Source organism: Vicugna pacos, chromosome 24 (genome assembly GCF_048564905.1).
Source record: "Vicugna pacos chromosome 24, VicPac4, whole genome shotgun sequence".
NCBI lineage: Eukaryota > Metazoa > Chordata > Mammalia > Artiodactyla > Camelidae > Vicugna > Vicugna pacos.
This window is the reverse complement of record NC_133010.1, coordinates 14,009,233-14,035,642: the sequence shown is the minus strand read 5'-3', so window position 1 is coordinate 14,035,642 and position 26,410 is coordinate 14,009,233. Positions and strand designations below refer to the sequence as shown.

Sequence of the window (26,410 nt, the reverse complement as noted above, 5' to 3'; positions counted from 1 at the left end):
GGTGGGGAGGAGCTGCATAACAGGCCATCTGCAGACTCCTGAAGACAGCAGAGACGCTGAGAAAGGGCTTTCCTCACACATCGCATGCAGGCTATTGGAAGGACTAAAGCAGCAGCTCCCTTGGATCCGTTCACCAGGGACAGCAGCAACAATGACTTGGCTCCTTTTCAGAACCACAGGGGCTCTGGCCATTTTGATGGTAAGTCCTTTTTTTTTTTGTAATAATTGCAAACTTTCCCTGTTTCTTTCCTTGTAAGAGAATGTTATATTTGACTGCTGAATCTCTATTTTAAATCTGAAAAAAAGTGCGGTGGAAAGAAACATTTTTATTGAAATTGTGAAGATTACCAATTTCCCTCTTTCGTTGGTTTTTTTAAGGTTGTAATTTACATAGAAAAACAAGCCAGAGAGAAATTAATTTGAAAGTCACCAGTTAGCGTTTCTTTAATGAACGAGTTAAATAATCCTGATCTCAAGTCTGTTTTCCACAGCAACTTTGCTTTCTTCAAAGTAATGCTGTTAATCATCTTTTTATTCATACTTTAATTCTAATACACACACTAAAACACATGAAAGAGAAGAAGGTCTATTTTCCAAGCTTATATATCTCTTAAGCATATGGCTAAGAATCGTACATACATGCCTGGTCTTGATACCTGACATGTTTTCCAGTAGTCAAAGACTGCTGAGTTAAAAATCAAAGCAATGTTTGACTCTAGAGAAGGTGGGAGGATTATTTAAAAAGTGTTTGTGCTTAGCCATTACATGCAAAGACATCCAACCTTTAGGGGCAAAAAGACACAATATTTTACAAGCCACTTGTTCAAGAGAGTAATACTTTTGCTGATTGGGCAAGTTTTATATAATATTATTGAAAAGAGAAGAGCAATCTGGAGAGAAGAGCACTGACCTGGATGCCACAGACTAGTTTGCTTGTTAACTGTGTTGTTTTAGTGAAGAAAAAAAATTTGTCAGAATATTATCAGTTGCACAAAGATATCAAAATAGTGAAATATATCATAATGAATATGAAAAAGTTCCTAATACTAATTCTTCACTTTATCAACAGTAAGTTGAGTTGGCCTACAAATCAGTTTCCTTCATTTCCTCATCTAAAAGAATTGAGATAACTGAACTTCAAGAAGTTACAGGGAGACAGATGTCAAGAAAGAAGTTTCTAAAAATTAAATATGTTTAAAAATAGAATAGACTGCCTGTGAGCCAGGGTTTCACCCTTCCGTCTCACGCCCATGGTCAAGCAGAAAATTGGTATCATGTCTTCTGTTAGAGTCTGTTTCGATTATGACAGTGTAACTAACTGTTTTGGTAATCTAATGAATTCAATTGACCCAAAGACAAATGTGGCAGTGGTGCGACCTCTCCACCTTTCCAGATGGTCATTTCTGAACTAAATGAACAGCAGGTGTAGTCCATTGGTCCAAGCCAATGACCAACTTGGGAAGCTAGGGGATACGCGGCAGGGGATGTCAGAACAGTGTTGTTCTGTAGTTGGACTGCACAAGCAAGCTAGAGAGCTTTCTTCCCTGCTTTGACATTTATCACACTCAGTTACCCCTCTGGTTCTGGAGTGACTGTGAGATCTTTACACCGAGGGCTGTTTTATTTGTCTTTGTATTCCCACTGCCTACCATAGTATCTATCTTACAGTGGGCACACAATTGCTTGAAGAACGGATAAATGAATGATTGAACGAGGCCTCTCTAAACTGTAACACACACACACACACACACACACACACCCCGCCCCACAATGGTGTCTCTATAATGCTAATCATGGAGGAAGCTATGAGAGGTTAGAACACTTTGCTCCCCTCAGGAAAATTTTACAGACACACATACACAAACAAACAATCTATTTAAACACAAGCATAACTTCATACATTACTGTTACACTGAGAAGTCTAGACCGGCTCTGTCCAATATGGTAGCCACCTAGCGACATGTGGCTATTAACCACTTGAAACGGATCGGTATTGAGATGTGCTGTTAAGTGTAAGACACACACACCAACCATATTTTGAAGACTCCGTATGAAAAAAAAAAAGTAAAATATGTCATTAACCCTTTTTATGCTGATTACAAAGTGGAATGACAGTATTCTGGATACATTAGTTAAAAATTATTGATAAAATTAACTTCACTTTTTAACCTTTTTTAATACGAATATTAGAAAATTAAAAATTATATACCCAGCTCAGGTTTGTGGTTACTGTATTTCTACAGAACAGTACTGGTCTACTCTTAACGCTATGAGTAGAAGGCAGGGTCAGTCAACAGTGAGACAGGCAAATAAGGCTCCATGGACGAGGTGAGATCTGAGCTGCTTTTTGACAAGTACAGATGGGCCACACAGAGATGTCTTCAGTTGTCAGACCAGCACCAGCAAAGGCAGGTACACCTGCCTAGGGGCAATGGACACACTGGTTTGACCAGAATGATAGTTTGCACTGGAGAATCTGGATATGAGTTAGAAAGGCAGATGAATGAGGGTTGGATTGAAAAGCACATTCTGTGAAGGGTAATGAAATCCTTTCAGAAGTGGGGATCCACCCAGATTTTTCGAAATGGTGTGGTGATGGGGAAAAAAAAAAGGTTTTAAAAGCACTGTGGAGTGGGAATGCACATCTTTTGTTGCTAAAGGGTGGGGTCTGAAAGTTGGAAGACCTGTTTGGAGGTTTTGAATTAATTCCACCATCCTATGACCACTTTATGACCAAGGTATAAAAGCTAAGTCACAGACTTCAGTTTATGCCTGTACCACTGACTCACTCCAGGCATTGTTTCCCCGACTGTCAAATAAGAAGAATTAATCATATCCTCCCGCCTAGTGAGAATGACCGGAGTAAGAACAAAGTAGCAATGTGTGCGAAAATGTGCTCAGGAAAATATAAAGAGCTTTGTAAGAGTCTAGTTTCTATTATTTGTAATATTTTAGTAATAAAGATGATTAATTAATATTTTGCCTTCCTATTTTAAATAACCACTGACATCAGTTATCATAAGCTAAGAAAGGACCTACATTTTTCTTGAGTGTGAAAGAGCATATCAAAAACAGTTATGAGATAAATTGTTTGAAAACTGACAGAAAAAAATTAAAACTTTATTTTAAATGATTATGATAGTGGGTTCAGGGAAATAACGTATTTTCAAAGTTGGCGCATTACTCAAAATTTCAACTGTTCAGTCTTCTAGATTAATTATTTGAGAGGGGAAGGCATGGGAAACACCTGACTATTGTTGGAAAATGTAACGTTTGTCAGTTTCCCATGTTTGTTGGATCCTTTCACACAATACCAAGTAAACATTTTGGGGAAAGGATTCGTGATTGAAAAATACTTATCTCAGAGATTTAACCTTTTGAAAACAGTATTTGTCTTCAAAGGAGACCACTGCTCAGCGTTTTATGGTCCACAAAATCTGAAACACAGTCTGTCATAAAGCACTCCTGTAACATCTGGACAATAGCTATTGAATTTCATGTTACTACATTATGGGAAGAATTAGTCATTACGAAACTAATACAGATGTTTGAAATCCAAAGGTTTTTAAAGCACAATGTTTTAAAGAAGTTAGGAAAAGAGAGAAAAGTAGTTTAAATATCAAGTTCTGAGTTAGAATGTGTTCTAAATAAAGCAGAACACTCTTTAACCAATCTCCCTGTACAGACCATCCAGAAGGTAAATGTTTAAGAAAGGAATTGTACACTAAGTGGCCCAAATTTTTAATGGAAGGAAAATCTCTGATGTATCTTTCCTTCTCTTGATTGATGAAACAATCCAGTTTTCAGTGCTAATAAATATATGAAGATTAATTTCCCCCTGAACTTCTCCAAAAGTTAAGATTCTAAAATCAGAATAACCTTGCCAAGCAATTCCAGCCAGCCCTGTCTGACTTGGACAAAACTTAAGAAAGATGTAATTACTTCTACCAACTACCGCTCCCACTTGCTTAATACCTAAAACTGGTTTTCATTTAGAGCAAGAACCCTCAGCGCCCATAAGATTTCCCGTAAACCTCTTAGCCTTTGGCTCTTCCTTTCCCCAGTGAGGAGTCAATCTGATAGCCTACGGTGAGGGCTTGCTTTGGGAAGTTCATGACAAAAAAATTACACAGGCAATTGGTTACCATCCATAATTACAGTGTGAATAACTGAATTTTTTGTAATAGGCACATTTTTCTTGTCACTGTACAGTTGGCCAGGCTGTACACTGCACAATGCCAGGAAGTGCATTCACATAAACCACAAATGTGAACAGTGCCCCCTGAAGTTGTATAGGAAGCAACCTACACAACTGTACAGTGGAGCACTGGTTCTTGTCTCTTTCAGATGCTCAAGAAAGAGAAAGTTCTTATGTGCCTTGAAGTGAATAATAACAAAAAGCCACTTCATATCAAAGTGGCTTTTTTACACCTTTTTTTAAAAGTCTGAATGTCAGAAGTAATTACCACTTACTGAGCAGTTACTGTAGGGAAGGGCTCATCTGTGTGCCTTAGACTTATTAATTCATTTAACCCTCACAAAAAAACCTATAAAGTAAGTAGAATTATCATCCCCATTTTACAGATGAGGAAGCTGAAAAATTAAGTAATGTTCCCAAGTTACTCAATTGGCACATGGTAAGACTGGGATGTAAATTCAGGGATTCAGGATCTAGTGTCCAATTTTGTATCACTATACTTGACTGCATCCTAGACAGCATTTAAAATGAGCACTTGAAAATATCCATGGGTATTTGTTTTTCTTAGCATCTCCATCATGATACAAGGCTTAACTTTCTAAATTGAGTTTATTCTAAAAGTCAGTTATTAGAAATTGAACTGTCTTAAATTAAATAATGTTAGGTAATTAAACAGATCATTTTTATTCAATCAAGGAAACTGCCTTGATAAATACAAAGCTTATTAAAATACTTTCAGGTTTTTTATTTTTAATTTTAAAAAGTCTATATATATATAGAAAGCTATGAGACATCATAAAAGATAAATCACTCATTTGTTTTAAATTGTATGTATGAAATTTAGTCAAACATGTATTGAATGACCTCTATGATTTGAAAAATTAATAATCATCATATCTAACTAATTATAAAAATAATATCACCCACCTATAGATCATGAAATTTTCCAAAAATAATTAATAATTAAAATATTAATACATAAAAAACAAGCTTAAAATTTGTAATGATTTCTTTGAATAACCTAATTCATTCTACAAATTTCCCAGAGGAAAGTGGGTGTCATCCACTCTGACCACATTCTAAGAAGAGTGGCCACAGCCTAGGCTAGCTGGGACTAGCTCCACACAGATCTCATGCACAGCCTAACAGTCTGAGTGTCCCTCCCACACTAAGGTTCCAGGTTACTCTAAACAAAACCTCAGCCAAACTCAGTAAAAAGCAATTGTGATTACATATGATTTTTTTATCATATGTAGTCACCCATATCCTCAAAATGTATTTATTGTGGATCCACCACATTCAGTAGGAACCTTAATGATAAAACAATATACATTTTAATGAGCACATAGGTACTATGAATATCAAATTACTTCATTGTATGCTTTTTACTAATTTAATAATCCCACTTGCTTTTAATAAAATATTTCTAATTCTTACATGTACCAAGTTATTTAGGCCATATCAGTGCTTTAAAGATCATGCAGTCAAAATTACAAAATAACCAGGAAACAAAGAAAGGAAGAAAAGTGTAGAAATTCTCAAGATAAGGAGTGTTTTCTCCATATTGCTATTTCTGAGAATCTAGATTACAAAAAAAGACAACTTAGTTGATTTCTATTTTTGCCAGGCAGAAAACTACTGAAATGTTTATTAGGTATTCAAAATAACTATATGAACAAAATAACCAAGACAACTAAGTAGCCACATATAAGTATTAATTAACTAAAATAGTAAAGTTTTAAAACAAACACTCTTCAAAATAATGTAAGGCTATGATTATATTTCCAAGTACATGTGTAAAAAGTATTGCAATATTCAGAAGTATTTCTTATTAACTGCCCCATATTCCCAGAAACAGAAGAATAGTCACGTTTTCACAATACTCCCTAAAATTGGGAACATTCTTGGTGTTTTGACTTTAAAAGAGAGGATGGGGGAGAGTGAAAGTTTGAATAGCTGCTCCAAGGGCTCTGATTCAAGGAAATGAACAAATAGGGAACAACTGTCTGCGATGCTCATTCTCCATAATTTAGGGTTTGTCCGTCCTTTGCTTCCCAGGAAAACAGAAATTGTGTCTTAACGTCTATTAGAAGAATCATTCTCTGTGGGGCTAGTACAAACATGATTCATATTTTCTGGATGACTCCTTCCAGGCTTCCTGTAAAGAGGAGCCTGCCTGGCCCACCCCTCCCCTCACGTGTGGCTGAGTCGTTGGGATCAACTGAGAAAGGAGTAATATAATTACTACATTGCTCTGCTCTCCTCTCCCAAGTAACTCATGCTGTTGTGTAATAAAGACCAGCAAAGCTGTAAAATCCTTTTGAGTAATGATTCTTTTTCACGACAATTTTTTTTAAAAAAACACCCTTTGAAATAAAATTTCAACCAAATATTTAGAATGGAAGGGTCCTGGCATCCTATGTCTGATCTGGTTATTCCTTTGGTTCATACTAGAACTGGCCTCTTCATTACAACTTTCCAAAATAAACAATAACAAATGTATTAAATCTATATTGTTTCACGAGTAACCTCAGCCTTTGCCAGGCAGAAATCTAAACAAACTATCATAGAACTGTCTTGTTACCACTAATTTTTTTCAATTTATTTATGCTGATTTTGGTTAGAATCTAGTGTAGTGGTGATGTGCACACTTTGGAGTCAGGCTGCAGAGGTTCAACCCTGGCTCTCCTAAGGCTGTTAGCTGGGGCAAAGTACTCAGTCACTCCTGTCTCCATGTCTTCACCCACGAAACAGGGGTCACAGTAATAGAATCTCCTTCAGACCACTGCTATATTAAATGAGATAGTAAATATAAAGCTTTATAAATAGCAACTAACACAAGAACCATAATTTCTTTTCTTCTGATTTATTTTCACAGTCTTTTCCCTACCAGATTCTCTTCAGATCAGATAATCAGTCAGTCAGAAAATAGTTGTCAGACACATGCCAAGGGACAGGTATTGTAAGGACTGCAAGGGAAAAAAAAATAATATAGAAGCAATGATTTGGAAAGTTTGCAATTTTCTTGGCTTATCACCATCATGCACACCAAACAGTAAGAAATAATAAATCAGGGGAAACCACTATGGGCTAAATTGCATGGTCCAGAATCTGTGTTGTACAAACTCAGAAAAGGAGACATCAGTAAGGACCCTGTTGGAACTTGAAATGATCTTAAAGGATGAGCAGTATTTACGTGTGTGAAGGAAAAGAAGAATGCATTCCAGTTAGAAAACAAGATGGAAAATGACACAGATGGAGGTCCTACGTGCTCTTGAGAAAGTAAAGATCCTAGCCCGCCTAATAAGACTTCATTTTCTTTTCATTTAAGTTTTTAAGCTCAATATTTAAATTGAAGTAGTGGGGCAGAGATGAGCAGATCTGTGTCCCACAGCAAACAGTACTTGTGCTTAGAACAGCATATCCCCACCTTTGACGTTCCAGTCTCTAAACTAGGCTACCTCCATTCTGTTCTCTTGCCTCCTGTACGACTAAGAAAGTGATTCCCCTGTGACTGCGGCTAATACAGCCTTGCCTTTGTACCTGTCAGTTGGGTAGGTCACGGTTTTTAATAATCTCCTATGGCACTTTCTGAAGCTTACCACAATGACGCGCACCATTGCCTCCCGAAGCAACAGTTTCCATAGCTCCCGGGAAGTGTTTATACACAAGCCAGGTAAGAAATGTCTGGTTGCTGCAACGAACTGTTAGAGTTTTGAACAGTCCAACAGACTCTTCCGTATATCATTAAAATTCGGTAGTTAGATTAAAAAACTGGAGGAACTTGTTTATATTGAGAGTATCATCTTTTCTCTGCGAGGATTTTACCCTTTGAATCCTGTTTCTCCAAATCTACTTCTTATGAAATGGAAACAAACTTCAATGAACAGCACAATGTAAAAAATCAGGATTAGCATCTCATGTAATTCCTTATTTAAAGAATTCACATTTAATCTGACTTTATTTAAATGTCTACAGGTGGTCCTATTGGTTCATGGAGAATTGAGAATAGAGGTAAAGTATAAAAATGTTTTTGTAATTAAAATAATTGTTTAGCTAAAAAATTTTGTTTATCTAATATTTTAAGTTATTTAATAACTTAATTGTAAAAAAATTAAAATTCTAACAACTAACACAATAATATATAAATAACAGCAATGTATATGTCACTCTTGTAATTTATCTCACACAGTCTTTTTTCTTATCTTAAATAAATAAATAGGTTTTCATTAAACTGGTCCTATGTGCCCCAAACAGTCAGATATTGTGGAATATATACAGGAAATATAAAATACGATTAAATGCTAATATTAAAAATCATATAGCTTTATAATTGTTTGTCATTTAATGTTCCTTCTTTGCTTGGGAATGTGAGATAGAGCAAATTAGACAGTTAATGGTCTTAGATATCTTGAAACAAAGAGGGTTTCTCAACCCAGGTGTCTATAAACAATATTCAAAGCAAAAATTTCCAACCATGTGCCTAATAAAACGGAATCCCTCTTCACTAGACAAAAGGACAACACGGAGAATATGAGACAGCAGTACAACAAGCCAAAAGGAGATATAAACGTGAATGGGTGAAGTTTGCAAAACCCTGCAGAGAAGGAGAAGACAACTCCAAAAGAAATCCAATTGCCAAAGTAAGTCTTATGAGCAGGGGCAATGTGAGTTTTTAGAATAAATATATTATATGTGAATTAAAACAAGGGAGAGGAGGGTATAGCTCAGTGGTAGAGGTAGAGCACTATGCTTAGCACACACAAGGTCCTGGGTTCAACCCCCAGTACCGCCATTAAAAAATAAATAAACCTAATTACCTCCCCTCTACACCCCAAATAATAATAAAAAGTAAATTTAAAAACTTTTAATTAAAATAATATGGCAATCCCAATTAGCAAAATGCAGACTGGTAAGTCCACAGAACAAATAACCTGGTATTGTCAACAAAAAAATGCAATAATAATAATTTAAAAGAAAGAAAGAAAGAGGAAAGAACCATAGCTTCTAAAGTAATAAAAATAATTAAGAGACATAACCAATTTCAATGGACAAGTCTTTTTGGATCCAGATTCTAGCAAATAAATAGGAAAATATACATGGACAAGTGTTTTGTTTAGGGCAGCAAATTATGCTCAGAGAATGAGGCTGTCTTCACCGGTAATTTATTTAACACAGGCTCATTGCAGGAATTATGATAATTTCACAAGTCAATAGCATATAGGATAATGTCTCTTACTAAACCAGTAAAAAAATACCATACTCCTAATCAAAAGTAGATTAATCACACCATTGTCCTAGGCAAGGAAGAGGGTAGAGAACTAAAGCGCAAATTTAATTGAGATGTACCTTTCTACAAGTTGGTTCTTGGGAGTCAGCTTAGACAACCACAAGCTGATACTCAGCTTCCAGTGCAAAAGCAAAAGTCCCTCATCGCTAGAGCATGTTACTAGGGAACGAAGGCGGTGCTGCTGGCAGGGGAGCTGATCTCCTTTGCAGGGCAGCTGCACAGTTTTCACACTGGCAGGCAACGAGCTGCCTTGCCTAGGCAGGAGCTAATGCCCCAAGGTCTTCAGAGAGCTGTTTAGATCAGCAAACAGTTGCCTTGCCCAGACCGAACACTCTCAAGAAGTCTTCACAACCTCCTGGTATTTAAAGCCTGTCTGTCCCCAGCCATAGTGGCTCCTCAACACGTTCTTCTCTATAAGCCGGAACGTCGCTCCCAGTAGCTGAGCTGGAGTGTTTACTGACAGCCGCTGATGTCCACCACGACATCCTGACGCAGCTTCCTCACTGTAAACAACTTCACTCTAAGAACAAAACAACTTCATTCTAAGATCAAAAATTTTTTAAAAAGTGTATCTTGAAATCATATCAAACCAAATACACAGCAATAAGACAGTTAGAAAAATGGTTGACAGTCAACACTGGGTTGACCATGTATTCAAAACTGCTGAAGCTGGGTGATGAGATATATGAGGTTCATTATATTATCCTAACTTTATATTTGAAATTTTCCCTGTTAAAAAGATTAAAAATTAATAATAGCAAAAGCAAATCATTTTAATACATATTTTCAACACTATATAATCCCTTTTTTCCCTCCAGCGCCCCTATTTAAACTTCTTTTTTTTAATGTTATCTGCTAAAGAAGGAAGCATTCAGAAGTGGTTTTGTTGCTATTAAGTGTCCTTGACTTTCTTTCAACCTTTTAACATCACCCTGGTGGCCACAATCTGGGCAAATATGCTAAAACCAATATGATTGACGCATACTGGTCCATGCTGGCCAACAGAAGCAACAATTTGAATTTATTTCATATCAAGGCAAAAGGCAAACAGCACAGTGTAAAAAAGAGTGAATAAAATGAACAGGTAACTTCAGCATATGGAGGAGAAGAGGGGAAGGAGCAGGCTGAGTGATGGTCTCCTTAACACTTTTGGTATTTTTGGTTGCAGATTACTTCAGACTTCCAAGCAACCCAGAAAATTACCTACCGCATCTCTGGAATAGGAATTGATCAGCCCCCTTTTGGAATCTTTGTTGTTGACAGAAACACTGGAGAAATTAACATAACAGCCATAGTGGATCGTGAGGAAACTCCAAGCTTCCAGGTAAGTTTGTGTCCTCAGTACTGGCCGCCCTTCCCCACGTGCACAGTGACTTTAGAAGGTGATATCCTTCTCCTGATGAACCGAGACAAGAGCTCAGTGCCTGAATCCACCCACCAGCAAATAACAATGTCAGTCCCTCTACAAAGAGCTGCCTCTAATGGTTGTGCCCCTGAAGGAATAGCCCAGAGGGGTGAACTACAGCGTACAGCTTGCCAAGGGCTTCATGCTGCCACGAGACAGCACCAGCAACTTGCCCCACTGGTCTGCCCAGAGTGGGCACTTTTTCGTACTTTGTTTTTCTCTGGGGAAATATTTTTCCCTCTTTGCACAAAAGTACTTACTTCTACAAGTTTTAATAGTGGGCAAAGTAAGGTTGTAGAATGTTAACTAACCATTTCCATCTTTCTCTAGATCACGTGTCACGCTCTCAATGCCGCAGGACAAGATGTAGAGAGACCACTTATACTAACGGTCAAAATTTTAGATATCAATGACAACGCTCCAGTGTTTTCACAGAGTGTGTTCATGGGTGAAATCGAAGAAAACAGTGCTGCGAGTAAGTCTTCTGCAGGACCTACTGACTTCTAATTTTGTTTTTCTTTTCAGATACCAGTATCACTGTATATAGTACATCATTTTTATAAGTTACTTTATTCTCTGAGTTTCATCAGTCGTGCAGAAAAATTCAGCAAGATAATGTGGGTCTCCCTTCCTGATATTTGCAGTTGAGTTACTCATCCATCGCCAGTGTATTTCTAGGCGGTGGTTGTGTTATCAACTGAAAGTCACAAAGCTAAAGAAGTGGCCTCAGGTAGCCTGGATGCATCACCTGGGCGTTTTCAGATTATAAGGAGCAGAGACACACTCACAGTACTTGGATAATTTGGGGGAAAGGGAAAATTATAAGGCCACTGATCGAGGGAAGAAATAAAGACAAAAAAATAGTCTAAATCTCAACACAGCTAAGGCTTAGTGAGAACTGAAGGATTTTTATGGAAGGCTGCACAGTTCACCTGATCGAGAGACACAGTAAGAAATATTGCAAGTGACGTGCATTTCTTTTTAGCATGCACGTATTTAAAGATCTTAAAAGACAAAGATCAATTTGAAATTGTGTTGAATATTTAATGTGAACATAATGTCAATCTTCACACACACTTTAATGAACTTCTTCTGTATTCCTAGACTCACTGGTGATGATACTAAATGCCACAGATGCAGATGAACCAAACCACCTGAACTCTAAAATTGCCTTCAAAATCGTCTCTCAGGAACCCGCGAGCACACCCATGTTCCTCCTAAGCAGACACACGGGGGAAGTCCGTACTCTGACCAGTTCACTCGATCGAGAGGTAAAGCAAGGTGCTTGGGAGCATTCAGTAACTCAGGATTCAGTTGTAAGAAAGCCAAGAGAGGTGATTCTGTTCCCCCTGAGAATGAAAGGAGAAAGGACGAGAGGTCCCCAGGGCCAATCCAAGGGAACTGTTTGCATTCTAGTGGGTTTCTGGTGGGATGGGATGGGTACCTGAGACTTGCACAATCAACTGTACCTAAACAAGCAAGCATCAGCACACCTGTGGGACTTAAAGTGGGGAGAGGAAAAGAAGGCACTGCATACGTGGACAGAGACTGAACTGTGGCTAATTCCTCATAAGAAGGAGGAGAAGGAAATTTCTGTCTGGAGTAAAGCCTTCTCTAATGTCACATTTTTTCTCCTGATTTCTTTTCATTTTACCCCTGTTTCCAGAAGACTAAAGAATCCCCTTCCTCTCGCTTCTCCATTGTCCCACCTCTACAACTACCATCACTGCCACCACATCTCCATCACTGCACGCTACCCCGTCAGACTCTGTATTAACTTTGTACAAATGATTTTCCAAACAGACTGGCAGGGAAGCTCTCTGAGTGACCATCCCTCAGATAAGCCTCCCACCATCCTCATGGTCCATTTTTGCCCTGACTGTCCTTTCCTGTCCTAAGAGGCTCACAAAAGAGAAAACTTGCACTAGCCCCATAAAGACTTCAACCCAGCCATCCCGAGCCCCACACACCTCCTCTATGATGGTCGATGAATGGTGCATGTGATCCTTCCAGAGCATGAACCACGACCTTGAATATCTTCACCTCCTTCCCATAGGAAGCAAGCAGTTGCCATTTGTATTCCAGGCACTAGAGATGAATTCTTTTTATTTTTTCCTCCAAATACAGCAAGTTAGCAGCTATCGTCTGGTTGTGAGTGGTGCAGACAAAGACGGAGAAGGACTATCAACTCAATGTGAATGCAGTATTAAAGTGAAAGATGTGAATGATAATTTCCCAAGGTTCAGAGAATCACAGGTATGCCTTTCACTCCTTGAAGAATAAATTTACATATAATATATAACTTATTATATATTGTACTTGGCCATCCAAATCTAAGATTTGCCAGCTTGCTGGCTTTTATTTAAGCTCTCTGCACTTTCCTTTAAAAATAAGCTTTTGTAAAATGTAAGAATTCAGGAACCAGCAAGGAAACAATACATAATTTGAGAATTCATGACTAATGCCATTCAGAATAAATATAGCTCCGTTAGATAAAATCTGACATAAGTCTTAAATTCTGCTTTTCTTTTCAAGTATTCAGCACGTATTGAGGAAAATACTTTAAGTTCTGACTTGCTTCGATTTCAAGTAATAGATTTGGATGAAGAGTTCACAGATAACTGGCTTGCAGTGTATTTCTTTACCTCTGGAAATGAAGGCGGTTGGTTTGAAATACAAACTGATCCCAGAACTAACGAAGGCATCCTGAAGGTGGTTAAGGTAAGGTCCGATTTCCCTTCGGTGGGAAAAATATTCTATATTAACCAAAACTATTATTCTTTATTAACAAAACTGTCATAAATAAACTTTATTCACTTACGAATAATAATACCACTTCTTTATAGAAAATTTTAAAAAACACAAACAAGTAGCTAGAACTTTGAAAACACACAGAGCCCTATTGCCTTAGAAAAACTTTCTTAATATGTTGACTTATTTCCTTCCAAGCTATCATATTGTCTATAGAAACACAAACACGCTAATATACATGTATTTATCCATGTGCCTGCTTTAAGCACACGAAGGTAAAACATATTTCCTGACTTAAACTCATTTACTCTCTACAACTGAAGTTAGGAAGAGTCAAGAACACATGGAATTGTGGCCTGTGAACTTCTCAACTTGCTTTGAATGGATTAGTTATGGTCTTCGGGGGGGGGAATGCAACTTTTCCTAGAAAATGGGAATTTATAAGTTATATCTGCAAAATAAAAAAATAAATAATTGAGGAAAACTTCCATTTGACAGGCTTGGCTACAGGAGACCCTCCATCTGAAATAGCATAAGGCTATCTAAGCCTGGGTATTGTATAGACTAGAAAACTATTACCACTATTTCAGGACATTCCTTGACATAGGACATCGGACAACATGGGAGCTTCTTTAATTCCCTGAGTCCAGTAGAATGACAGACCCATAATATTCCCTTGACAAGGAGACTGCTAGAATTCCGGATTTCTGGAAGCCATGTAAGCAGTTCCCATTACTCTGCTTTCAGAGTGGGTTACAGCCATGCTCAGTTGCAAGCATTTTGTAACAAACGCCCAGAGACATTCCCAGTCTTCTGTATTGGTGTCATCCAGTCTCCTAAACTAGAAACCTGGGTCTTACCCTTCAGTTGTGGCATTTCCTCACAACCTAGAGTCAGCCATCAAATTCGGCCCTAGGAATTGTCCTTAAAGTCTGGCCCTGATCTTCCTACTTACGGCCTGTGCTCCACCTGGTCTCATCACCCCCCACCCGCCCCAGGTGACAGCGGGCCCTCCTGACAGACGTCCCTGCCTCCCATGTCTACTTCCCTTCATTCCCCCACTGCCATCAGTCTGCCACGTTTTTCTTAAAACCAACTTGGGCCAGCTACTCTCCTCTTTAAAAACTTTCCTTGTTCTCCACTGGCTGTGACAGCGGCCCTGGGTCGGGACTGCCCTGCAGTGGGAATCCAGGAACTATTCAGTTGGTCCCGGAGGAGGCCAGGCAGTGGTTCTTACAGGCTCCTCCAGGGGCGGTAGTGAGCAGCCAGGGTCGATGACCACCTGCTGGCCTCGGAGAGGACCTTCAGGCCCTCAGAACTGCATCCAAGGCCTCTCACCATCAGCTGCCAGCTCTCTACCACCTTCTGTAAGGCTGGGTAGTTGCAAGCACCTCCTCCCCCTGAAACATGCTGCTCACACGAAAACCTCTCGGAAGTCTCTCCTGAGTTTCTCAAGTTCAAGTCTTCACTTGCTTTCACACATAGACGCCATAATCTCTTTTGTCCCTTACCCTCTGTATTATAATTACCTGTTTCTTTTTTGGGGGGTGGGGTGTAGTTTGGTTTATTTATTTATTTATTTATTATTTATTTATTTTAATGGAGGTACTGGGGATTGAACCCAGGGCCTCATGCATGCTAAACATGCGCTCTACCACTAAACTATACCCTCCCCTCATGGTTAACTGTTTAAACATCTTTCTCTTCCTCTCCACTAGGAAACACTTGAGTCCACAAAACCAGTCATTGCCAAGTTAAAACACAAATCTAGGTCTCTTACCGTAATTATTTTCGGTTACACACAAATGTAACCAAAGTGAGAATTTCCTTATCTCATCACCCTTAGAAACTGTACTAGTGAATGGAAAAAGCTATCCTGGGACCTGAGGTCTTGAATCGGGCCACCTCAATAAGATGATCAAACAATAGTTATCACCAACACTGTCTGAAATGGTTCTTTGAAGAGTTGGTGGGCCACCCACTCACTGCTTTGCAGAGGCCTACTTGCCAACCAAGTTCATTAAGACAATTTGCCTTTGCCACTTAGGAATTTTTAAAGTCAGGAAAGACATTACTGCACATGAACCCAACGACTATTCTGTGAATGGCCACATAGCTGCCATTTACTGGAATGTATTATGGACTTTAATTTGTTCAGTCCTCACAACAATCTGATGAAGTTAGAGTCTTTTTCTCAGGAGTAAAAAGTTGAGGATCGGAGATATTAAATATTGTGCCCTGAGTCACACAGCTATTAAGTAGCAGATCCAAGATTCAAATCACGCTAGCGTAACAATCTTGGGGTTCATTCCACAGTGCCGCACAGCCTAAAGAAACTGGAAAGGTGTTTTGTTGGTCTGAAAAGAGGTCCTCTGCTTTCTAAGTATCAGTTAGCAAACTAAAGTTTCATGAGTTCAGAACTCTGATTCTCACCACAACATTACAACGACCCGTGAAACCATTTTGCTGTATAGAAATAAAGGATTCATTCATAGCACGTAACATAGGGTTCTCCTGTCCTCTTGCCGGATCATATTTTTGTGACACCTCTTCCCTTCTAATTTTATTTCTACCCTAGGCCCTAGATTACGAGCAACTGCAGAACGTGCAACTTGGTATTGCCGTCAGAAACAAAGCCGTATTTCACAAATCAGTAATCTCCCAATACCGAGTCCAGTCAACCCCACTCACAATTCAAGTAGTAAACGTGAGAGAAGGAATTACATTCCGTCCTGCTTCCAAGACGTTCACTGTCCAAAAAGGCATAAGTATTAGAAAACTGGTCAATTATATCCTGGGAACATATCAGGCCATTGACGAAGACACTAACAAAGCTGCCACATCCGTCAGGTGAGGTCATTTTTTAAATATCGGGTTATTTCTTGATGTAGTTTTAATTTACAAACTATTAAAAAAATAACACCTAAACTATTATATGCCAAGAATACAAAGAGATGCAAAGGTGGCCGACTCAAGGAACCATGTAAATTCGAGAAGCCTCATGGGCTATGAGCGAAGGCAGCAGAATTATAAAGTGGGAAACTAAGAATGTCTTGCCTGTCTAGAAAGATCAGGAAAAAGTTTCCTGGAAACTTTCAACTGAATTTTAAAATGAGTAGAAGCTCACTGGGAGACAGTGGTACAATCAGAACAGCTCATACCTCTGCCTAAAACACATGGGCACCATGCAAAGTAGATGCTCTAATAAAAAGAGCTAGCACACGGTTACCATTACCAAGCAGAGCAGAAAACTGAAAACCCAGGCTAACACATACGGAAGGATTATTAACTACTGCTTGTTCATGCTCATATGTTAATTTTCTGCTTTTTATAAAAGCATGTCTCAATGTCTTACATTAAGTATAAATACATTAAATACGAAACGAGTCATTTTCATTAAATAGGTAACATTCCATATTTCAAAAAAAAAAAAGTTTGCTGTTTTCTGTTACAAAACAGATATGCCTTGGGACGTAACGATGGTGGTTTGCTAATTATTGATTCAAAAACTGCTCAAATCAAATTTGCCAAAAACATTGACCGGGATGCTACATTCATTGTCAACAAGACAATCACAGCTGAGGTTCTGGCCATAGATGGTAAGAAAATGATTTCATTTTTGGAGAAATGTTGTACCAACTGGCATTTCTTTATGAATAGATGATTATGATTGTTAACCTATTATCTTTATCACTAGATAAAGTTAATTATCTTAGAGGCCTTGGGTCTCAAGTCTGAGGCAGCTAAATCCAGGAGAAGACCGAGCATTCCAGCTTCTCAGTGGAGTCTGTTGGACCAATGAATTCTGTGTTTGGTCCCTATTGTTGGCGGTGGTTGGGCAGGAATTTCTGGGTTTGAGAGGGTCGATAAAGACTGATACAAAAGTCTGTCAGAGAAGCCCAGCTCAAATGTGAGATGCCTTTGTGAGTTCCTTGTAGAGACCTCATATGCTTACACCACTGAACAACAAAAGTGTTCTGAAATGCTTTTAAAATAATATTTACTGACTGTCTGTGTTTCCCAAAGTGTAAAATTAGTTTATGCTTAAGGCAATAAGCAAACATAAAAATGAAAGAATAAACACCAGAATTTATATTATCTGGGAAAACAGCAAAAAGCGCTAAGGGAAACAGAAATAATTCATAATTCCACCACTGAGAGATTTTTATTTTATTGTTTTTGACTGTCAGCATTTAAATTTTTTCTTCAATAAACTTTAACATCCTGTGTAATAAAAATAAATCATTGTTTATCCCAAATACTTTGGCTCAAGCTTTAGAAGCAAACATTTTTCAGAGTGCTGGGCTCAATGCAGTAAGATACACTTAAGGAAAGTGTGGTTTTATTTTCATTTCATTGGTAATCAGTGAATTCATCCCCTCACAGGCCTTGGTTCCAAGCATATTAAATTAATAGCCAATGCTACTAATTAAAAACATCAGCTAGGTTGGTAAATTTAGATTTGCCTTTAACAAAATGTGGAAATTGGGTGACATCTGTTTACTTGGAGGAATAACAAATACAATTTCTCATGAGTGAACACATTAATTTGGTTGCATGCAAGAGAAATTTAGAAGGTTTATTTATTATTTATTTATTAATTGTACAACTTGTTCTGCGTATTTCTTTAACTCCAAAACATTCTTCTTACAGAAAGCACGGGTAAAACTTCTACAGGCACCGTATATGTTAGAGTACCTGATTTTAATGAAGACTGTCCAAACATTGTCCTGGAAAAGGAAGCCATCTGCAGTGCGTCCCCTTCCGTGGTTGTCTCGGCCAGAGTGCTGGAGCGGGATAAATACTCGGGCCCCTACACGTTCTCCCTGGAGGAGCAGCCTCTCAAACTGCCGGTGGTGTGGGGCATCACAACGCTGAACGGTGAGCAGCCGTAAAGCGGCTTCCACGAATGAAAGCGGCTGCTTTATATTTCCAGAAGGATGAGAAAGCGCTCATTTGGGAGCAGGTCTTTTCCAAAAGTAATTTTAAAATCTCTTTGCCATGAAGATGTAGGCTGAGGCTCATGAATTTCTTCTCTCTTCAGAAAAGGAATGACATGATATAATACTGACTATTTAATATTTTCTGTTTTTCATGTGGACTCTTAAATTTTTAATGTCTTTAAAATTTTATTTCTACCTACACAATACACCAAAAAAAAAAAAGATTAGAGTCAGGCATCTATTTTATTATAGAGCTGTTTAGATTTCTAAATATATAAGCTTTTCCTCATTGGGCAGACCGTCAGCAGACGCGAAGCAATGGAGGAGGCAGCCTGCTTGATGCTGTCACTAGTCTGTCACTAGTCAGGAATCTTGAGAGCATGGTGGACTGAAATTCATAAATCCATTAGCCGGGGCAAGAGCTCATCCAGCCTTCCTTTCCTCCTAATCTTTATCATGCTATGTTTACATTTCCTACGTTTTCCAAGAGCCTGATAGCCATTAGACTTAATAAGAATCTTCTCCTCTATGTGTTTGACAGTGACCATCAGGCCATTTCAAATCCTCTGTAAATGAACCCCCTTTTCTCTAGTTCTTTTCTGAACCAGTCTTGCTTCCTTTCATGAACATGCTTGCTCTGTGGCGCCCAGTCATAGGCATCAGCATGCCTAGAGTCACCAAAGGCATCTTGCTCTCTGTGGCTTCCTTTCCTGGGTCCTTACTGATCCTGGTGTCAGGATCTAGCTCCAAGTTGTACATGTAGCATTTGGCTCCAAACGCCTTTACCAGACACATGGCCAATGAAAAGGCTGCAAAAGAAACATCACAGAAAGACAGGACCCGGCACTAGACACACCTGCTTGGGTGAGGCTGGGCGAGGCCACAGTGGTTGGACTGGGTGGATCAGGCACAATGTTAAGCGGCACAGTGGAGTCAAGAATTATTGAAGCAACACAACCCCACATCTTACAAGAGCTGCTGCTGGAGCCCTTAGAAAGGGACAACATCGCAATGGAGAATGATCATTGCTTGTGAGTCAGATAAGCCACAGGCCTGCAGCACAGGGAACCCCACACAACTGACTTGAGGCTCATGGGATGAGCAGCTGACATAGCAGCAGCCAAAGCAGAAGTAGAGATGTCAGTCTTGATCAGTCCGGCGCAAAAACATGGAGCGAGGCTGAAGGGATACATTCAGAGGGCTACACCAGAGTCCAGGGGTTGGTGCAGGCATACAGGAGGCTGGGGAAGCCCCAGAAGAAGGACTGGATTTAAATGATGCCCACTCCTCTCCTCTTTGAGGAGAAAATCAAGGTAGGGGTGAGTTTTCATGGGGGAAGATTATGGCCCTTCTGGGGCAGACAGAAAGGCAAGGAGGAAGTACGCCCCACACGCTCCAGCCCTCCCTCCAAACCGCTCAAGCCTCAGCCCTGCTATCTGTGATGGTGGAGTCTATGGCACCTCTGGCTCTGTTTATAAAAATAAGTCATTTTAAGAGCAAAAGACACCGTGTCCTACCGTTGATTTGTTTGACTGTCCCCCTCAGCTACCTCCGCGCTCCTAAGAGCCCCGCAGCAGGTGTCTCCTGGCGTGTACAGAATCTCCCTCGTGGTCACGGATGGTCAGGGCAGGCAGTGCGAGACACCGGATAGCTTGACTCTGGAAGTCTGTCAGTGTGACAACAGGGACACCTGTAGCAGAACTGTGGCTCCAACCAACGCCCCCCGGATCAGAGGGGATCAGTCGTCCTGGAGGCTGGGGCCTGCCGCCATCGGCCTGCTCCTCCTGGGTCTTCTGATGCTGCTGTGTGAGTATGCCGAAGCCTCGGCCTGTTCCCACTGGGTGTGGGCGTGTGTGGGGCCTTCCCGCTGCACAGGCAATGCCTCTCTGCAATTGTCTTAGAGGCAAAGCTGGGGAAAATCGCATTTTCGGGAAGAATCAGAAATGTTTAAATTTAACACATCACTTGTCAACAATCTGACCATTCAGGTGTTTATTCACCTGACACCACAAACATAGCTTCAGTATGTACAAATAAATGCAAATAATAAAAAAAATGTATTACAGAAAAGGACTCAGAAACTGAACCAACCAGCTTTATCATTCATCAAATAGTGCCTATTTTAAGAAAAAAATATACCTGTCACAAGAATAATTTGATCAAATTGATTGATTCTCCTTCGGTTTCATAATCACATGAAATTTTACTATGCTTAATTTTCTAAATTTTATTTGATACAAACCAATTTTGCTTTCTTAGATGTTTCAGATAGGCATTAGATTTTCCAGAAATAAGCATTGGAAATATCGTATTTTCTTTGTCATAGTTCTAAGAATTGTCACGTCAAGTGATTCAAATGTTCTGATATTTTGTTTTCCTTGATACTAGTGGCCCCTCTTCTGCTGCTGACTTGTGACTGTGGGATGGGTCCTATCAGCGGTGTGACTGGTGGATTTATCCCAGTGCCTGATGGTTCAGAAGGAACAATTCATCGGTGGGGAATCGAAGGAGCCCAACCTGAAGACAAGGTGAGGATTCACTCTGTAAAACACTATTCCAATCATACAGAGCAAATTTTGATTTATATTCAAATGGGAAAAGGGAAAAATGGGCTATAAAAGTAAGAGACCTCTTGACCCTCAAGCGCCCTTGAGATTCAGTGCTGAAATAAATGAAGTCTTTTAGGATTTTAGCTCTTCAGATGTCAAATCATAAGAATGGTTACTCCTGCAAGAATTTGGGCTTGTTCTGATGTCACCATTTGCAAAGGGGCACAGTCTACCAATATCAGTGAAATATGATTAATTTTTAAATGTGTTTATTTTTTGTGCATGGTTTGCAGGAAATCACAAATATTTGTGTGCCACCCATAACTGCCAACGGAGTCGATGTCACGGAAAACTCTGGTAAGTGAACATTGACTTTCTTTTTGAAAACAACAATGAGTTAAATAAGAAATATTGAAAAATAAGAAATGTTCTAAATCTTTTCATAATTTGCATATATGTGCACATGTTGAGAAATGTTACCACTGAAACTGGGCTTCAGTGAGATGGTTTACAGTGAGTATATTAGTCAATTCCATGACCTAGCTCTGGGTCAAGTTCATTTGCCTACTGATGCTCCCGTTTGTACTAACTGAAGATTTGTTGTACTTTTTCCAAACTTTAACAAACTGAAGCATAGCTCTCAGATAGTCAACTATTAATTTTTCAATAAGGAAAGATCTCATACATACAGAAAAATGTAAAGGAAAATATAATAAACACTATGTACTCACTACCCAACTTCAACTATTCTTACCATTGGTACTATCTGCAGTTAAAGCCTCGTGTGTGCACATCCTAAATCTTGTTGCCTTTTTTCCCTCCCCAGATCTACCAGCACCCTGATTTGAGTTCAATTACCAATTCTTATATTCAGCCATAATGGGACAAGAGCGCTTATGTTGTCCCCTAGGTGAAATTACTTACTTCTTTGGTTTATGAAATGACTATTTTAATCATATTATCTCAATGCCACAATTAAGGCTTAAACTAGAGAAATAATAAGACCTAATGTCTAAAATCCATTATAATTACAAAGCAAAAACTATATTCAGAATGCTCTAGAAAAAAAAAAAAACAGCTTTCCATGAAAATGTAACCTAAAGGTAACAGGCAGAATAGTCGTAACTCATTAGGCACCAAAATACCAAATTAGCTTCTGCTAATTTGCATGATTACATTATGTATGTTTTCTCTTTGGTTTCCATATTGAGCCAATATGACAGCTTAATTACAATTTATTTTTCCTGAAAACAAGCAGTGCATTAGAAGCTTTCCGTGGCTGTGTGCTGAATATTCTGTTTTTACTTTTCCCTTTCTGGCTGTTGTCACTGAAAATCTATTTCTTTTGTGTATTTTTTAATTAGTAGATAATTTTTAATAGAGCTAGTTCATCCGCTATTAACCCGTTACATCCTCACCTCTTCTATTACTCTCACATAAAACCCTGTGGGATGTTCTTATCACCTCTATTCATATTGTATTTTCTCCCATTTACTTGCTTTACTTGGTGACTGCTCATTGATATCAAAGACCAGCAAAAAACAAAACAAAACAAAAAAAATCACAGCAGGAGATGCTATGAAACTCCCTCCCTGTTTTTTTAGAAGTTTGTACAAATATGTATGCTGGAGGGACAGTGGTAGAAGGAGCTTCGGGAATGGAACTGACCACCATGCTTGGAGCAGCTGCAGGATCTGGAGCCGCTGCGGGACTTGGAGCAGCCGGGGGACTGGGCGTGTATTCTGCCGGACTGTCCGGAACAATGCAAACAAGTCACTCCACCGGAGGAACCAACAAGGACTACGGCGAAGGGGCCGTCAACATGAACTTCCTGGACTCCTACTTCTCCCAGGTAATTTGGTGGAAAACTTTGTGGCTTTGTTATCTTGTTTACCTTAGAGATCTTTCTACTTGACTCCAGTTTTACAGTGCGTGTTTTTTATAGCTTGGTAAAATGCAAGCAAAAAAAATAAGCTCCTTGTTAAAATAATACAGATAACCTAAAGTGGCTGCCAAAATTGGGCTACTGGTCAAAAGAACGTGTTGGTAGACATACAACGAGAGAACGTGGAGAACGTGTCCCTCCAACTGGAGTGACAACGGAAAGCAAAACGTTCTGCATTTCAGATCAGCAGCATCCTCTTGAGGAATGCAAAGCAACTTATTCTGTACTTCCTATACCATGAAGTATGTCAGAACACATCTGCAACATACTTTTCTGGTAGAAGGTTATAGCAGTCTTCATGTGTTTAAGGAGTCCACATCCGAAAAAGTTGAAGAGCCATTGAATTCATGACCCCAAAACAAAAGGGGAAGCAAGGGGTGTGATCTGAGATCAGGAGAAGTGTCAGGAAGCACAGAACTGAGAAGAGACAAGGGTGTGAGTGCTGACTTGGTGTCCGAGCACATGAAGGCTTGACACTGTCTGAGGAGAGACCAGAGAAAGGGCCTGTTTGGAATGAGGATTCTTCCGATACTCCAAGGTACGATGAGGGCCCTACTTACAGTGCAGGCTCTCACAAGGGTCTTACAGAGTCTTAGCAAAGGCCCCCGCATGGGTGAGCGCTGTCTCAGATGGCGCACGGTGGGGTGGCTGCACTCACACTCCACCCAAAGCGGTGCATCAACGTAAGCACACACAGGGACCCTCCCACTTGGCCCAGAGAATAGCCTCCAGGCTTCATCCACATTTGCTCCGTATGCCTAGGTCCATGTAAATTCAAGCCTTGAAAATCCACAGTTAAAACACGAGCACCAGCCAGATTCAATGTTGAAGGAATGTCAATTACATTATTCTCCAAACACAGATAACTTCTGTCACACGACTGCTGATATGAAGAGTTTGCCTTACTTCTGTGGATCACCTAAATCACCCACTCATGATCAAACCTTGAGTTCGACAAATGCTATTGCATTCTTCCACTGAGTATCTTCTAAGAGTCATTTTTTCCCCACTTTTCTCCACCTTCAGAAAGCATTTGCCTGCGCGGAGGACGACGATGGCCAGGAAGCAAATGACTGCTTGCTGATCTATGATAACGAAGGAGCCGGGGCCCCCGGTTCTCCTATCGGCTCCCTGGGTTGTTGCAGTTTTATTGCCGATGAGCTGGATGACAGCTTCTTGGACTCGCTCGGCCCCAAATTTAAAAAGCTTGCAGAGATAAGCCTCGGGGTGGATGACGAAGCCAAAATATCTCACCCAGCCACCAAAGACAGCAGTGCTGGGATTGGATCCTGTGGCCAATCTGCAGAGGTCCAGCAGTCAGAATCTGTTAGGTACCAGGCTGTGTCAGGCAGCCAGGGAGCTTCCGCTTTGTCCGCCTCGGGTTCCAGCCTCCAACCAGCCATTTCCATCCCTGACCCTCTGCAACAAGGTGGTAGCTATTTGGTGACGGAAACTTACTCAGCTTCCGGTTCCCTCATGCAACCCTCCACTGCAGTCTTTGATCCACTTCTCACACAAAATGTAATAGTGACGGAAAGAGTGATTTGTCCCATTTCCAGTGTTCCTGGCAACCTGCACGGTCCAACAGAGCTACAGGCGTCCTGTAATAAGATCTGTACAGAAGATCCCTGCTCCCGTCTGATATGACCAAAATGAACTGGAATAACATACTGGCCAAATTTGGGTATTTGAACCAAATTATTCAAATCTCACAGTATTGGCCTAATTTGGAACTTACTTGCTAATGTAATCTCATGATCACAGTCTAAATTTTCCAGTTCGTGCTGTCACTCGAACTGGAAGTGTTGTCACTCTCACCTCTCAGATACTATTCAAGTCATAGTCAATCACAGTGTTTTTCAAGAAGTCTTAAGATCTCATTCAGTGGGAAAATTCCCTAACAATTTTTAAATTTCCAATGCAATGTGTTTTAGTGGATTAAGTGCTTGGAGGCAAGAGCCCCGGTTCTTGCCTCTCTCATCTTTTCTTACATCATTAGGAATGATAATAAGAGTCATAGGTCTTTGCTAAAGCATTTTGAGCTGCTTCGAAAAAAGGAAACAGTTGTAGTTGAATTTCTGCCATCTTCCTGGTGCTGGGAGACCCTAGGTACGTCTTCTGCTCATGCTAAGGGTGTTGGCTTATGCGTTAAACTTGCTGTATCTATATTCCTCATATTCTCACAGAAGACAGTTTTGAAATAGAAATATCATAGAACAGTTAGGAAAGTTTAGTATGGTGTAAATATTTCGTGGTTTTTTTTTTAAATCACCTTGGAAGGATTTATCTAAAAAAATTTTTTTTTACATTAAGGTCTTTCCTGCACACTTCTCAGTAACAAATCCTGTGTTAATAGTCTTTGAAAATTACTCATTTTTTTAAACGTCAGTGGGTAGATATAGGTTACATAGGACATACAGTGATGTTTATCATGTTAGTGATGTCGACAGACTTCGTGGGAACTCAAAACATGGCTTTTCTCATACGCAAAAGAGGCCTCTGAGTAGAATAACATACAGTGACATTTGTGAATATGTATTATAAGAAGTAACATTTCAGGTCAAAAAGGGACATGGAAAGGGATTATCAGTAACTTCTATTTTAATAAGCCTCATTCCTTTTAAATTAAACAGCTACAGCAATTTAATTCTTGAGCATAACAACGTTAGGTTAGTGAAGGCTTAGAATATAGTATTTCATGCATGTTACCGTGACAGCAATGCAGTTCTTCAAATCATTTCTGGTCATTCAAGATCTCCAGCCTCTAGCCCATAGAGAGCACCCTATCTCTTACCAACATTTTTGTCTTAGCCGAGTCTTTACAAGGTCACTGTCTGGCTCCATTCTCTCTAATTGTATAAAAAATACTCCTTTCTGGGTTTTGCCATATTCAAAACCTACATTTCTTTTTCCAGATGGAATGCAAAGAAATAAAGTGTTTGTGTTTTGATCCAGAAGGGTGCAGTCCTGAGGATTTCTGGGGGAAAAGAGCCGCCCTAAATGTCCTTACATCTAGCATTCTTCTCTCTCCCTGGCGCCGTGACTACCAGGAAGGCATGTGCACAGGCAACCTGTTCTTCTGAGACAAGGCTCTGAGGCATTAAGGCCTGCAGGGTGCCCATCTCGAGGGGAGGGGAGCTAGACCCTCTGGAGCAGCCTCCTGGGGCCTGAAGACATCACCTTGCTGTCACCACTGGGGTCTCTCCTCAACAGAAGCTTGCTCTGGGGTCTAGAACACACAGAGTGGATTTGTGTCTCTGTTTATGTACGAGAATTAACTTAATAATCAAAATAACCCTTATTCCAAGTTCAGAAGCGTTGTCAGGGCC

The 26,410-nt window shown here is 39.7% G+C and overlaps 1 protein-coding gene across 1 annotated transcript; it reads left to right on the top strand.

Moving 5' to 3' along the window:
• Window positions 1-25,122, top strand: DSG3 (desmoglein 3). The gene is made up of 16 exons (XM_006205080.4): window positions 1-199; window positions 8,177-8,212; window positions 8,710-8,841; window positions 10,657-10,812; window positions 11,224-11,368; window positions 11,998-12,164; window positions 13,021-13,149; window positions 13,429-13,614; window positions 16,223-16,494; window positions 17,104-17,243; window positions 18,298-18,525; window positions 20,133-20,393; window positions 20,976-21,115; window positions 21,430-21,493; window positions 22,741-22,988; window positions 24,108-25,122. Exons 1-16 carry the CDS (start codon window positions 152-154, stop codon window positions 24,726-24,728), a joined length of 2,973 nt encoding a protein of 990 aa, XP_006205142.1. The 5' UTR covers window positions 1-151; the 3' UTR covers window positions 24,729-25,122.
• Window positions 25,123-26,410: the final 1,288 nt, after the last annotated feature.

Bases quoted from the DNA above. Each gene is read 5' to 3' on its own strand.
- DSG3 (XM_006205080.4), top strand. From the start codon at position 152: ATGACTTGGCTCCTTTTCAGAACCACAGGGGCTCTGGCCATTTTGATG. The intron at 13,615-16,222 runs GTAAGGTCCGAT...TTTCTACCCTAG, and splicing joins GCATCCTGAAGGTGGTTAAG to GCCCTAGATTACGAGCAACT. The intron at 18,526-20,132 runs GTGAGCAGCCGT...TGTCCCCCTCAG, and splicing joins GGGCATCACAACGCTGAACG to CTACCTCCGCGCTCCTAAGA.